At 44.9% G+C, this 15834-nt stretch overlaps 1 protein-coding gene across 2 annotated transcripts; it reads right to left on the bottom strand.

Annotated features, from left to right (window-relative positions):
• Window positions 1-218: 218 nt before the first annotated feature.
• Window positions 219-15548, bottom strand: LOC112678820 (kelch repeat and BTB domain-containing protein 6). Of its 2 annotated transcripts, XM_049099341.1 has the most exons (2): window positions 13109-15548; window positions 219-4804 (listed from the first exon to the last, which is right to left on the bottom strand). In XM_049099341.1, exons 1-2 carry the CDS (start codon window positions 15018-15020, stop codon window positions 4761-4763), a joined length of 1956 nt encoding a protein of 651 aa, XP_048955298.1. In that variant the 5' UTR covers window positions 15021-15548; the 3' UTR covers window positions 219-4760. The 2 variants fall into 2 exon arrangements, with proteins under 2 accessions (XP_048955298.1, XP_025333931.3); XM_025478146.3 differs by lacking the exon at window positions 219-4804 and having other exon boundaries at window positions 10577-15535.
• Between the last annotated feature and the right edge of the window lie 286 nt (window positions 15549-15834).

Below are 15834 nucleotides of genomic sequence, written 5' to 3'. Positions count from 1 at the left end.
GCTGGCTTGAGAAGTTTTTTGTTTTCATTTTTCTTACTATAAGCTTCATTATATCATTATTTCTGCAGCAGTAATCAGGCATCTGGCCTGTAGACTTCCCTGTCATCACGGTGCCTTCTTGGGCATTAATTATTTTGGTTTGGAGATCGGAAGGTAATTTTGGCTTTAGCTCGCTGGACTCAGAGCGGAATAAAGAAGACACGTCCTCATGTTTCCTAAGTATTTATTACCCATACTAATAACAATTTCAGTATTTATCCAGAGAGAGAGGAAATAATGAGCCGAGCAGATCTGTGCCGTGCTCATATTTCTGCAGCGGCTGTAGAAATCATACTCACGCATCATACTCAGCTCTGTTCCCAAAATACTTTTTTTTTTCAACAGAAGACAAAAATTTGATCAGCACACTGCGTGACAATGGGACTCTTCTCTCTATAAGGGTTTGATTAAATGCCTTTGACCCTTGTCATTGACGACAGAAAGGAGAAAAAGAACAAATTCTGTGACTTGAAAGTATACTACAGAAAGTGGGCTTCTCTGGGAATCTGGCACGTTCAGCTACTGGATCTGCGTGTCTTTGCTTTGCCCTGTCCCCAGATAAAAGGGCTTCGTGGAACAAGGCCCAACGGAAAGAGAAGTGCCACCCTCCCCACTCTGGCCTGGGGTGCAAATGGAAGAAAATTAATATGAGATGAAAACACAAAAGGCTATGCAGTAATTGGTAAAATCTGTGACCCGAACCATGTGAATAGGACAAGGGCATGTCACATCATCTTCTACCCACAGGAACTGAGTATCTTTTGCAGCCAACTTTCAAATTCACACAGACCATAAAAACGTTCACTGGTTCATGAAATGTCTGTTGACTGCACCTCCACATAATAATGCCATTTCCTGTCTTCTGCTATTCCTGAGTCCTCTGACCCAAACTATTAGGTCCAAGACACTACAGGTGTCTATTGACTTTTGAGGAATATTCCCATGCAACTACTATCACTGTGACTGTCCCATAAAAACTGAGCCAAATAGGAAAGAAAAAGATGGATACACTGTGATCTCCTCCTACTTCTCACCCCAGTCCCGGATCTCAGAGAGAACAGATTGCTAGCTGGATCTGCTTGGCACCTTGATCTTGGACTTCTAGCCTCCAGAACTGTGAGAAAATATATTCTGCTGTTTGAACATATTAATGGGATAATGGGGATGCAAACAATCAAGTCCAGGATGTAGGGGTGACTTGCTTTTTTTCCAACAAATAGCAAGAAGAAAGACAACAGATTACTGGAGACTTGAGATACACATATCAAGCAAATGTAATGCATAGATGGTGTTTATATCCTGATTCAGAACAATGTAAAACGATGCTGCTGTAAAAAGAAAATTAACAGTGACTAGATATTAGTAATGATTGTTGGGGAATCTAGCTGGCTCAGTTGGTAAAGCATACAGCTCTTGATCTCAAGGTTACGAGTTCAAGCCCCACATTGAGCATAGAGATTACTTCAAAAAATTTTTTTGAAGGTAACAACTGTTAAAAAAATTTTTTTGTAAAGATTTTATTTATTTATTCATGAGAGACAGAGAGAGAGGTAGAGACACAGACAGAGGGAGAAGCAGGCTCCATGTTGGGAGCCTGATGCAGGTGGGACTTGACTCCGGGACAGCAGGATCATGCCCTGAGCCAAAGGAAGATGCTCAACCACTGAGCCACTCAGGAGTACCCCCGACCCCAATTTTTTTTAAAGTAATGATTGTTACTTGAAGCCTCCCAGTCTGTGGTGTTCTGTTAGGGCAGCCTGAGCAAACTGATATGGCACTGCAGATTTAAGAATTTGAGGAGTTTTTAAGGTCCTATGTTTTTTCTTAATTTAAAACTTTAAAAAGTATAATATACTCATCATAAAAATTTCCAGTGATATTCAAGTATATGAAGGGAAAAGTTAAAATGTCCCCCTAACCTTGTGAGCCCCTCATCCAGAGGCAACCAGCCACTGTCTAGTTTGTGTCCTTCCAGAATTTTCTCTAAACGATATGTATATAGCTTTTGATTTCCTTTTTTTATTTTTTTATTTTTTTTAATTTTTATTTATTTATGTCACAGAGAGAGAGAGAGAGAGAGAGAGGCAGAGACACAGGCAGACGGAGAAGCAGGCTCCATGCACCGGGAGCCCGACGTGGGATTCGATCCTGGGTCTCCAGGATCGCGCCCAGGGCCAAAGGCAGGCGCCAAACCGCTGCGCCACCCAGGGATCCCTGATTTCCTTTTTTAAAAATTTTTATTTATTTATTCATGAGAGACACACAGAGAGAGGCAGAGACACAGGCAGACGGAGAAGCAGGCTCCCTGTGGGGAACTGAATGTGGAACTTGATCCCAGGACTTCGGGATCATGACCTGAGCCAAAGGCAGATGTTCAACTGCTGAGCCACCCAGGTGCCCCTGTTTTGATTTCTTTTGGTTTTATAAAAATAAGAATCACTGTATGCCTATTATTCCTCAATTTGATTTTACTTTCAAAGATAGATCATAGATTATAGATGTCTAGGTCTAGGTTCTTGGTTGCAAATAACAGAAACTTCCTCTGATTAAGCAAAAACAAAAGCAATGTGTTGGAAACACAGAGTACTAGCTCAGAAAACATGAAGAAACAAGTTTGTTTTTCTTTTCTTTTCTTTCTTTTTTTTTTTTTTTTCTTAAGTAGATTCCATGCCCGGTGTGGAGCCAGATGTGTGGGGCTCAAACTCATGACCTTGAGGTCATGACCTGTGCTAAGATCAAGAGTCAGACACTTAATTGACCAAGTCACCTGAGTGCCCCCAAGAAACAACAAAAAACATTTTTTAAAGACTTTATTTATTTGAGAGAGAGAGTGAGTGAGAGCACCCAAGATGGGGCAGGGTCAGAGGGAGAAGCAGACTCCCCATTGAGCAGGGAGCCAATGCAGGACTTGATCCTGGGACCTTAGGATCATGACCTGACCCGAAGGCAGACGCTCAACTGACTGAGCCAGCCAGGTGCCTCCAAAATTTCTCAAACAGCCAGAAATAAAGTCAAAATCAAGTCAGAGCAAAGATCAATAATCTAGTCCCACATTTGGGGGGAGGATGTGGGGAAATGGCACCACTACTCACTGCTGGTAGGAGCATAAATTGCCATAAACTTTCCAGAGGGCAATTTGGTAATACCTCATTAAAATTCCAAAGGTACATGCCCTTTGAGAAGTTTGCCCTACAGAAACTTTGGCAAAGATATGAAACCACGAATACAAGGGTATTCATGGCACCATTGTTGGTAATAGCAAAGGACTATACATCCCCTAAATGTCCATCCATAGGAACTGATATATTTACACAATGCCTACTCTAACTATCAAAGAATGAACACGTCCTGGACACACTGATATAGAATGTGCTCCGGGATCAGAAGCAGTTTATAGGGACACCTGGGTGGCTCAGCCTTTGGCCCAGGGCGTGATCCTGGAGTCCTGGGATAGAGTCCCACATCAGGCTCCCTGCATGGAGACTGCTTCTCCCTCTGCTGGTGTCTCTGCCTCTGTGTGTATGTGTGTGTATGTGTGTGTGTGTGTGTGTGTGTCATGAATAAAAAAATAAAATCCTTTTAAAAAGCAGTTTATATAACATGCTACAGTTTTAGTCATGAATGAATTAATGAATTAATGAAAAAAAGAGAAAGATCTGCATATGGTCATATGTATCCAGAAAATAGCCCTAAAAGGAAGGATATACCCCAAATTAGTAACATCAGAAAACTAGGTGTCAGGACAAGGATAAGATGGACAGGAGAAAGGAGAGGGAACTTCTCATTATGTATAGCTTTTGTCCTCTTTGCATTTTGAATTAATTGAATGTAATACCAATTTTAAAAGGAAGTGAAAAGTCACATCAAAAAGTCTTATTAATATGCTGCTACTCTGCTGCTCCCAAAAAGTCGCTGTTCTTTCTGCTGCTACTGCTGCTTCCCCAGAATGAATTCTAAAAGCTCTGCTTCTTTATGCCACTTCTGGAGATTGGAAGTCCTGGAAACGACCATGCGAGCTCATGTTTTTCCCCCACATGCTCTCTGCCAGGAGTCTGGGACAGGACCTGCCTGTGAAGTTTTCGGCATCCATAGAGAAGCCCTGGTCCCCAGGAGAGTCACACAACATTAGGTCATGCAGACATAGGAAAGGGTTTCAGATGTCACACAGTCCCAACAACAAGTTCTATGGCAAACATCTTCCCATCTCAATGCACACAGATCCACCTTGTTTTTTTTCACAGGCCGCATATGGTTCTTTAGTAGAAATGTTTGCCGAATATTTGGGTATATGCTTAGGCTGTGAATATTTGTTGGTGGGTGAACTTTAGTGACTGTTTAACGTTGCTAATGTAACACTGCAAAGAACATCCTCCTGTGTACAGCCTCTTCATATTAGTGTGCGCACATGCGCATGTAGATAAGGGAACCTTTTTCCCCTATAGAGAGGACTTGTGAAATGAGAAAGTGTGAGAAAATCACATAAAATCACAATAAATCTGTAGTATGACCTGGTAAGAAAACTTGTTTTCAAAAAAAAAAAAAAAAAAAGCTTGGAGGAAGTATGACAAAATGAAAAGGGTACTGTAATCCTACCCGGAGCATGAGAGGAACATGGAAGTGTAAATCCATAAAATCTTGAGCTGTTCCAGTTATCAGATGAGGGTCAGGAGGGTTCTTGGTTAAGCGTTGACACGTACTATGAGTCCAAAAGAAAATGATCTTCAAATCCAGAGAGTGAGCAAGGGAGAGAAGCAGCAAGAATAGCCTAAAACAAAGCATGAATAACAGGCTTTGAGCATCTCCTTAATATACATAAAAATAATTATAATTGTACCTAACATTTATTTTTTTTAATAAAGATTATATTTATTTTTTCATGAGAAACACACAAAGAGAGGCAGGGACATAGGCAGAGGGAGAAGCAGGTTCCCCCGGGGAGCCCGATGCAAAACTCAATCCCAGGACCCTGGGATCACTACGTGAGCCGAAGGCAGATGCTCAACCACCCAGGTGCCCCTATATTTAGGTAATGTTAGCATTTCAAGGTATATTTATAACTCATTATTCCAAACGGAATCTGTATTATCTATTTCTTTTTTTAAAAGATTTTTTATTTATTCATTTATGATAGACATAGAGAGAGAGAGAGGCAGAGACACAGGCAGAGGGAGAAGCAGGCTCCATGCCGGGAGCCCGACGTGGGACTCGACCTCAGGACTCCAGGATCGTGCCCTGGGCCAAAGGCAGGCGCCAAACCGCTGAGCTACCCAGGCATCCCCTGTATTATCTATTTCTAAGCCCAGAAAACTCCCACAAGACCTCCTCATCCTCCTGAACAAGACCCAACTTTCCTCAAGTACAAAATTAAAAAAAGAACTTAGAATTATTATGTAATAATCTTAATTTTTCTTTTTTTATTCCCTTTTTTAGAGTATTTATTTATTCCTGAGAGGCACAGAGAGAGAGGCAGAGACACAGGGAGAGGGAGAAGCAGGCTCCCTGCGGGGAGCCCAATGTGGGACTCCATCCAGGACCCCGGGATCATGACCTGAACCAAAGGCAGACGCTCAACTGCTGAGCCACCCAGGGGCCCCATACTCTTAATTTTTCTAATTTGTTTTGATAAACCAGTATTTGTTTCATTGGAAAGTACATTGCTTTTGCTTCCTCATGGGCTCCTGTGCTTCGCATGGGCCCTAACCTCAATGCTGAATTGTCACAAATAGCCTACTGCTATTATCATGTACTTGTTTGCATTCTGGCTCATAAATTGTTCTGCCATTTGAAGTAAAGACAGGAAGTCTTCAGATCAAAAAAGCAGCATCAGATGCAATGGTTTCATGAAAGCCTTGCTGGACTTATTTTCACAGTAGGCCCAAGAGCTGATATCTGTGCAGATAACCTTGACAGGATCCCTCACTTTTAAAACAAATGAGGAGGAGAGGTAACTGGGTTGGCGCATCGTTTGAAATCCCATAAGCAAAAAAGAATTTGCTGATCCTTTCTTCCTCTTCATCTAGCCAGCTGCTGAACCCCTCTGTTCAAAAGTGAAACCAAATCAAGATACCATTTAGCATGAATCCCTTTACAATTGGTGCTAATTGGCAGTTGTGGGTGGTTAGGGCTTTTATGTCAAAACCGGGAGGTAAGTTAATTGCAATGTGATTTCATTTAGATAAGGTTAGGGGACCGCTTACTGGTGGGTATTACAACCTTATTTATAATAAGAAAAGCATTCAGAACAGCACAGAGGAAGGGTGAAGTAATTATCGCAGGCTACACCTTGGAACTGGGTGGCGCCTGCCTGTCCCTAGAACAGGGGGAGGCAAACCTACAGAAGAGAAAACGCAGCCTCGCGTCTTTGTAAGACCCCCCTGGGCGCATCCACCACTGGCCTCTCTGCCTTGGAAAAACTGGCCGGCTGCAGGGCCCTGGAAACCCTGTCACATCCAACCGATCCTGAAGAGTTTTCTGTGATTGCTAACTCAGTTTAAGAAAACCCTTGTCCGGGCCCTGCCACCCTAAAGCATGAGCCGAAGGAAGAAGGGGGGCAGGGGAAGGGGAAGAAAGAGAAGGAGGAGGAGAGCACCCGCTTCTGGACCTTTTCAGGGCAAATCTCAATTTTTTTGGTGAAAACCCTCCTCCTTTGCTCATGTTACGTGAAATTTAAGAAACGGGCAAGGGGGAGAGAAAAAAAAAAAAAAAGAAAGAAAGAAAGAAAATGAAGCCAAGCCTCAGAGCTCTTTAGAGGCTTGGAGCAATGAATTGCTGAAACTTCCTGGGCACCTTGGCCAGAAAGCCCCACTGAGTGCACAGGTGCTGGTGGAAAGGTGGAGCCCTCGGGAGAGGCTAGGTCAGGCGTGGAGGGTAGAGACCTAGGTTAGGGTGCTCGAGTTCCTCCTCACCTTTGCGTCGGAAGGGGCCTGTTTGCTGGCGAGCTCCCCGCTCTCACTATCCAAGACACCGAGACACATGCAGGGTGAGGACTGTGATTTGGAACAGCGGCATGATTCCATAATCGCAAACGCCGTGCGCTCAGTTGTCTGGTGGAACATGCCCATCAGAAATAACCTGTAGCTCTGGAGGCCAGTGGGTTGCTATGACAACCAGACAAAAGAGTTTAATAATAGCTCTCCCTCAAAGCTGGAAAATTGACAAAAAGATGAGATTTCTAAATGCAAGGGTTTCTCATATAAATGCAAACAAGCGCCAGATACGCCGATTTCTTTGTTCGACAAATATTCAGTGGGTGCTGCGCCTGCCTGATGTCGGGGGGCTGAGGCCAAGGCAAAGGGTCCCCTCCATGGTGGAGCTCACATGCTGGTGCAGGAGGCAACAGAGCAACAAGCCGGCCGATTCCTGCCACCACCACCACCCCCCTCCCAGAAGGTCCTGCAGGAAAGAGAGTCTTGGGGCTGCGATCCCACACAAAGGGGGTGCCCAGGGCAGAGAACGCAGGGGAGCCCTGGCCGGGCACAGCTCACCAGCAGTGTCTGGGGGGCTTGCAGGAGATTCAGAAATGAAGCAGAAAATGGAGTCTCACAGTCTTGGTTAATGTGGGGACAGACACCCAGCTGCTAGCCGGAGTGTCCCCTGCGCCTGCGGCTGGAGGTGAGGGCTCCGCCTGCCACACAAGGGCGGGTGTGTGCCTTAAAGACAAAATCTGGGGACCTGGAATACAGATGATGGTGATAAAAGCTGTAGCCCACACTTGACAGGAGCCACTATTCACAAGGTTCTCCGGCAGCTGGGTTTTTTTTTTCTTTCGTTTCTTGTTTTGTTTTTGAAGTTTGCACAGATCACAGAGTGACCCTCTCTGCGTATATTGAATAAACTATGATGAACTGGAAGTCAGGACAAGAATCCAGCAAGAAGCAAAGTTCTGAATAGACTATTGTGGCTGAGGGTCTGGGCTTCAACAGAGGGGGAGACGAGGAGATTGACATGCACACAGCACTCGCAGAGACCATCCAGGCACAGAAAATGCTAGAATGCTGCTAAATGGCTGAGCTCGCTCTAAGAAACTTCCCAGTTTTCATCATTACTCTGTAATTCTGATAGCTTTGTTTGGTTCTGGGTTGTTTTGTTTTGTTGTTGTGGTTGTTTTAAACAGAAGTAACATTTGCTGTTTAAGATAATTAATACTGCCATTGATTACACAGAGCCATTTGTCAGTGCTCTTTTCTTTCTTTTCAGGAAGTGGAAACATTCCATGATATAATGCCAAGACTAGACTTTGGCTCATGATCTAGGGTTCCAGTACACATTTAGTCTACGAAGCTTTATTTAATCAAAACAAGATGAAGTGCCTTTCCTTGCCTTTTCTGTACAGAGCAGCAGCAAGAGCCCGGGGAGCTCCCCAAGGCCTTCTGGGGGGTGGTGGTGGGGGGAAGGCCTAGCCCGTGTTGTGCAGATTGCAGGAACCCCCAGGATGGTGTTAGCACTTTGGCTGCCATGTGATGACATCTGGCCTAACAGATGGTGCGGGAGAGATTGCTATTTAACCTAACAGCCTTTCTCCCCCATCCTATACGAAGGAACTCCTGGATGTTAACTCAACACATCTTGTTCTAGAATAAAGACTACCTCTTCTGGGCATTCTTGAAGTCAGGTGTCGCTACTCGTGAAGTTCTGGCCAACGTCATATGACTGGAAGTGATGTACACCACCTCTCTTACAGGGGAGGGTCCTGCTCTCTCCCCCCTCTTTCTTTCTTCTGGATGATTGGAATATAGACACCAGAAAAAAAAAAAAAAGGAATATAGACACCAGGACTAACCACTTTGGACTGTATGGACCAGGACAACACCCCCAGGATGGCAGAATGGGAAAATAGAAAAGCCTGAGTCTCAGGGGACTTTCTAGAGACTTAACAAATTGGACTTTTATACGAGAAACTGCTTTTTTAAATAACCACTAGGTCTCTACTACTTAAAACCAGAACTATATTCCAGCCAATAGACACAGTGAGAGAAAACGTTAGCTCTTGAGGTCTTCTGAAGACACAGACTCCAGATCAGGCTGTGCCTGAAGTAAGTCCTATTGCTGAATTTTTCCATTATAATAGGCAAACAAAACAAAACAAAAACAAAAACACAAAACCAAACAACAACAAAACACAACCCCACGAAACCCTCCAAAATACCTACTTGATTTTCTTAAGATGATCTAAGGTGATATTGCTTACAATTCAGAGTCCAGGCTCTTCTCTTTAAGACACACAGTTCTGTTTGGAATACTTTTCCTGACATTACTGTTAAGTGCGGTTAGGTCGTTTTCCTAGAATCAACTTTGCCCCCGCCCAAAAAAAATATTTGATTGAGATACGGTGTTTCTAAGCAATTTTTAACTTTGGAGGTGAGGGTGCAAAAGGCTGACTCCATGAGGTGACTCCCAGACAAGGTTGTTTTAGGAGGAAACAGGTCTCACATCTAGATGGAATGTTATTACAATGTCCACTCCCTACTCTGTGCCTTGCTCGGACCACACTGAATCCTCACGGGTACTCGCGTGAGAAATGAAAGTTTGACGAAACAGATCCAGGTGACAAATGGCTCAGAGTCAAGGAGGAGGTCCTTCCTGTTTTGCACAAAACCTATTGCCCCCACGGTACTCTGAGCCACAGCAGCCTCCACGAACAGTTTTTTTTTTTTTTAAGTTTAATTTAAAAAAAAAATCAACGGGTTTATATATATATTGAACACTCTTGTTGGTTTTAAAAATAACATTGTCTTACGTTTCTACCGATAGTCACATTTTCTCTAGGTGATTTTGCTTTCTAATGCTTCCTGGCTTTATCCTATTTGCTATAATGGATATTCCTATAGAGTGATAAAAGGGTCTTGCAGTTTCTAAGCTATGGGAAGGAGACTGTCAAATGTACTCTTACCTTAGGTCTCATGTCTTATCATCCTTGACATAAGAAAAAGACAAATTTGTTGTAATTTTATAAAGAATGGATCAAAAGGGGCACTTAAGTAAGGGCTTTGCCTCCGGCTCAGGTCATGATCTCAGGGTCCTGGGGTAGAGCCCCGCCTCAGGCTCCCTGCTCAGCAGGGAGTCCACTTCTCCCTCTGCCTCTGCCACCATCACCACCCCTGCCCACCCCCACCCCTGCTTGTGCTCTCTCAAGTAAAGAAAATCTTTTTTTTTTTTTAAAGAGTGAATTAAAAGCTTTCCCTAGATTCTTTACTATAGACAAGCCAATTGTAGAATTAATTTCTAGTTTATCCCTTTGGCAGCCCTAATGACACTTATCGTTTGAACTTAGAAGAACTTGCAAAAATCTGGGTTACGCTTTTCAGACTACAGGAACAGATACAAAAGATAATTAAGGTCATTCTAAACCTTACAAAGAGTAGTCTTGCAAACAGTGTTATAGCGAGCATTCACCAAAAGATGTGCTGATTAATTGGAAAAATGAGACAAAAGGTGCTTTCCCGTCAAGAAGGCATTTCAATACCGCTAGTCCTGCCACTCACTGCACAAGCAAGGGTTTATACGTTTGGCACAAACACTGAATTAAAAAGCCAGGAAGTTTAGGTTCTAATACCAGTTTTATTTGCAACTAATCACATACAAATCACTTATCTATAAAATAATGATTAACATCGATTCTCTAAATTCACAAATATATCACAAAACCAAAATTCTTCCCAAGAAAACTTCTTTGTAAACCAAGATATTACTGCTACTTAGCTGTTACCTAACTCCAAGGTTGAGAATGACAAATTAGAGGATTTGTCATTTATCGGTCGTTTGCATACCTTAATTCTGCAGAGAGACAATCTGGTGAAGATCAGCACTGTCCTATTTCAACCTTACAAAACAGAAAGCTATCCGTAAGAAGTTACTGGTGAAGAAAAAATTGGCCAAATACACTACTGAGACACAGCTTTGTGTTAAGTACAGTGCTTATAACAACCCTGCTGTTAAAGAGAACAAAATGTAGCCTTAAACAACTAAAAGCATGTTTGCCCTTTTGAAGGAACACATACTGTTAGGACAAGCATCTCAGTTCACTAAAAATGTTAACCAGGAATGTTTTGTAGGATCTTCAGATGGCCAATCAAAACGGCTAAGACAACCTTTTTTTTCTTTTCTCTCTTCCTTATTACCCTTTTGTGTCTCCCTCTCTCCATTTTCACCCTATGGTATTTCATTTAAAAAATCCAGTTTCCCCACCTGAGAACACCAATCAATCCTCTGTACTCAGCCACGGTGTAAGAAATGTTAGCATTCTATCACTAGAGCATAAACATAGAAGAGGAATTAGCATGTTACTGAATGAAGATTCAGGAAGAAAATTCTAACTGGGTCTAGAAAAAACGGATACACCATAAGCATCTGGTCATTTTTCACGGGTATGTAGCGTGACAACCATAGCTAATAAACCCTCAAGAGGTAAGCACTTGTATTTAGCAATGTCAGTTTTGTACGATGTAGTCTCTGTTTCTGAACTTTCCCTTACATAGTGTGACAGAAACAAAGACCGGAGCATGGTTCACAGAGAAACACGGAACAAATACAAATACCCTAATAAAATAACCATGTATACCACTGCTTAGGGAAATAGTTTAGACGAAATATACTTTCACTACTGGCCCCAAATGCCATCATTCACTTATGTTATTTAACTGTAAACTTTTAATACAAAAATACCTTTAAGCTGATAATAACATTTAGTGACTTACAAAACTGACAATATTTCAATGCTACACAAAACAGTTCTATACACAACTTAAAGTTTTAAAGTTCTTTGCTGGCACTTGATTTCATAGTTGATAGACACAATATCTACTGATCTCAATAAAATACTGTTCTTAGCTTACACATATTTTCAAAACGAATATTATTTCATTAAACAGCAAAGAATAATCACATTTTGCTGACAAATCTAAGATGAACACCAAAACTGTACAGCCAAAGTATTTTAAGAATCACATAAACTTTTTAAGACAATGGATACAAATTTACACAATCGTGTCCAGTGAAAAAGAGGATGATTCCTCTGATTCTGTGAAGCATATATCAAGTATAGATCAAAAATGTGAACCTACAAAGCAAGTTAGTTTAGTTTTTCTTTTTTTTAAGGTTTTTCCATGACTGGTGACACTACCAGAACAGATGGAAAATTGGTCACTGTTTGCAAATACACATTTTACATTACAAATTTAAAACAAATTTCTTTTTAAACAGTTGAATCTTGTGTGTGTCTGTTTTTACTTTTAGTGAGCTTACGGCCATCCTGTACATCATTACAAATGAAATCACCAGTCACATTAAACATCTGCCTTTTTTTTTTTCTTCTTCACAAAAGGGGAGGTAAGTAAACTAAAATCTGGAAAACTATATTTAAATTAGAACACATTTTGTAATAATCCACTAGTTTAAAGTTTTGGGAACCTACTACCCTGTTCTGAAGGGAAAGATACACTTTCAAAACCCTACCTGGTGATTCCTACCCAATCGGTTTTCTATTTTAAAAATCAAAATTCAAGTCACAGTACTTGTGGCACAAAACAGAAGATTTAATAACAAAAGACTAAATTAGTATAATCAAACATAAACATACCCAACAATCAAATCAATACTGGACTTTTAGAACAGTAAATTATTAAATAGGTTGATTTCTTTGTGTATAAATTCCCTAACATTAAATTATGTTAGTATTTCAAACAATACCCTTTCTAAACCAAACCTGAAATCAATCAACCTGTGTTGTTGTTGTTTTTTTCCCAGCAAAGAGAAAGGGCATCTCTTTAAGACACTTTCCAAAGCAGTAAAAACACCTTAGTGTTTCAACCTATCTACAACAAACTCTGCTGATCCTGTGCATTTCACTGAGGTGCTACCTGAACCCACAAATCATCATCAGATAAAGAACTTGAACTTCCTGACTCAGAGTCCAGCTCACTGAATCCACCTAAATCCCATTCGGTGCTAGATTCACTCGGCACGTCTTCTTCCTCAGTGAGGAAACTGTGGCCAGGTTCAAGGCAGGAAGGATAAACACGAGCTGAGAGGCAAAAGAAGTTGGAATCAAACTGGAAGAGGCCTAAGGTGGTACCTATGTTGATCCACTGGTCTCCCCTAGTGTCATATTCATACACGGTCACCCGGTTCTTCTTCCACTGTGGGGTGCGAGAGGTGATCAGCAACAGTTTTTGGCCGTGATTGATTATCCGGTAGTTGTTGGTCTCCGACACCAGGGGAATATTGTTAATCTGCCTCCATTCCCCCCTGACTGGGTTGTAGACCTTCATGACGGGGATGTCGCAGATACAGTAGATCTCATCATTGAAGACACAGGCTTCCTGAAAGTCATTGCGCTTGAGGGAAACACACTTGAGCCACATATTGTGGCTCGGATCATAGCAGAACATGCGCTTACTGTTGAGGGCGTAAAGATAGTTCTGGATGACCATTAGATCAAAGGATATAAAGGAATGGGGTAGCGGAGCCACCAGTGCCCACTGGTTTCTCTGGACACTGTAGCACTCCACCTCCTTTAACTTAACACCGGTAATGGGGTCTCGCCCACCCAAAATGTAGATGTAGCCATTGAGGTAGGCCACATCCATGCCCTCCCGGCACAGCAGGCGGTCGGCCAGCTGCTGCCAACTATTCTGGGCTGGCTTGTACACCCAGAGGTCCTTCCTGGGCTGCGCGGCCAGGTAGATGTCGTGGTCTGGAGAGACGCAGACAGCTAAGGTGGTGACAGTCCTGGTGTGAGCAAGGCAGGTCAGAGGCGAGGGCACTTTGTAAATATCGCCGGTGTATGGGTCACAGCACAGAAAGGGATCTCTAGGATGTCCAAAGAAGATCACCATCTTCTTAGCACACACGCCCAGCCTCTGGGGTGGGTTTTCAGCTATGGGTACAACAGAGGAGCTGCTGCTGCTGCTGCTGCTGGTGCCGCTGCCAACCCCACTGCCCCCACTACCACCGCTGCCGCCGCTGCCGCCGCTGCCGCTGCCGCCGCCACTGCCACCGCTGCTGCTGCTGCCGCCGCCACAGCTGCCACTGCTGGTCTCTGGCTTGGGCGCCAGAGCCTTGCACAGCTTGTCACCATAGCGCATCTGCAGGGCCCCCTCGATAAGGTCCAGACAGTACTTTTTCACAATGGTGTTGGTCAGCAGCCCCTCCAGGTAATCTTTATTTTCATCAGTGAAGTGTGTCCAGCGGACACACTTGAAGACTTCCGCAGCGCTGGGTCCGCGCTCCTTGGGAGCCGCCTCCAGCCACTGCACGGCCACATGACACACGGTCTGCTCCAGCTCTATGTTCAGACTATCCAGGCGCAGGATGGACAGCAGCTGGGCGAGGGTCAGATCCGCCAGAGTCTCTTCCCGAATCGAACCCATCTGGCTGAGCTGCTTGAAATTGTGGGCTATGAAGGACTGGGCCTGGGATCGCAGCTTGCGGTGGCCGAAGGCGTCGGCGAACTTGAAGATGGCGGTGCAGTTGGCCAGGTCGAGGCGGCGGGCCAGGAAGGAGGCGCAGGCCTCCCGCACGTACTCGAGCTGCAGCATGTCGGAGGCCGCGTAGAGGCGCTCCACGTTGGCCTCGCTCAGCGACACGCGGCCCGTGTAGCAGTAGTCGACCAGCACCTCGAAGGACTCGGCGTCCACGTCGTGCATGGTCACGTTCGCCTGGTGGCTCTCGTACATGCCGCCCGTGAACATGCTCTTGAAGTAGGGACACGCGGCCGCCAGCACGTTCCGGTTGCAGGGGAAGAGGCGGCCGGTGCCGGGCCCGCTGCCGGGCGTCACCACCTCGATGGTCACGTCGCACAGCAGCCGCGCGTCGTAGAAGGACTTGAGCTGCGCCAGGAGGGCTGCGGAGTGAGCCGCGTCCTTCAGCTCCTCCGGGCCCGTGAAGAAAGCCGAGACCGTGGGCTTGTGGATCCTCTTGGGCCGCTTGCCGCCGCGGGGACTGGCCAGGCGGCGAGAACGCGGAGCCTCTTCCCGGGACTGCATGGTGGAGATGGCGGCGGGGTACGAGGGCGAGAACGGGTGCACGGACCGGGCGCGGGCTCCTCCTCGCCCTCTTCGCGCGGGCGCTAGATCGCGGCGTCTCCGGAGAGACTGCAGCACGGGTCCATTTACCTAATCCAGCCGTATGCCGCAGTGCCGCCTCCCTTTATCACGTAGCCAGCGCCTGACTCACCCGCTTCCAGTTCCGCGCCCTTTTCTCCGCCTCAGCTCGCCTTACAGAACCCGGCTGGACGGAACCGAGAGAGCCGCCACTGCCGCGCTGGCAATACCGGTAGGCGTCCAGCGGAACTACGGCTCCCAGGCTGCCTTTCGCGCCCCGAGGCATGCCGGGGCCCCTCCAGACTCCAGGGGATAGGCGGATGGCCCGGAGCCGCTGTGCACGCTGGGAGTGGTAGTTTCCATAGGCATCGCGAGATTTATCGGCCGTTCATTGTTTTCGGCCGACGGAATTAGAAATCGCTAATTTTCGGCCGTTCGCTTTTATGCTTTAGAACTTTGAGCCTGGAATCCGGGTTAGCCCTCCTGGTTTTCGTATCTGCCACCTTGTTGGGCTCCGCGCTCGGGACGGTTTTTTTTTTTTTTTTTTTAATGTGAATAACGACGGTGTGTCCCAGCGCCGTGTGACGACGACGACGTGAATTGCGTAGGTTAAATAAGGATGCTCGGACTGCACAGTCGCGGGTTAGGCTGATAAAGACTCTCGCGGCGCCCGTGAGGTGGAGGTCGGGTGCCCTTTAGCTTCTCTTTGCTCGTTTAGGAGATCATCGAGCGCTCCCTCTTGAGATGTAGGAGCCCG

This window comes from Canis lupus, chromosome 22 (genome assembly GCF_003254725.2).
Source record: "Canis lupus dingo isolate Sandy chromosome 22, ASM325472v2, whole genome shotgun sequence".
NCBI lineage: Eukaryota > Metazoa > Chordata > Mammalia > Carnivora > Canidae > Canis > Canis lupus.
This window is presented reverse-complemented; position numbering and strand designations above follow the sequence as displayed.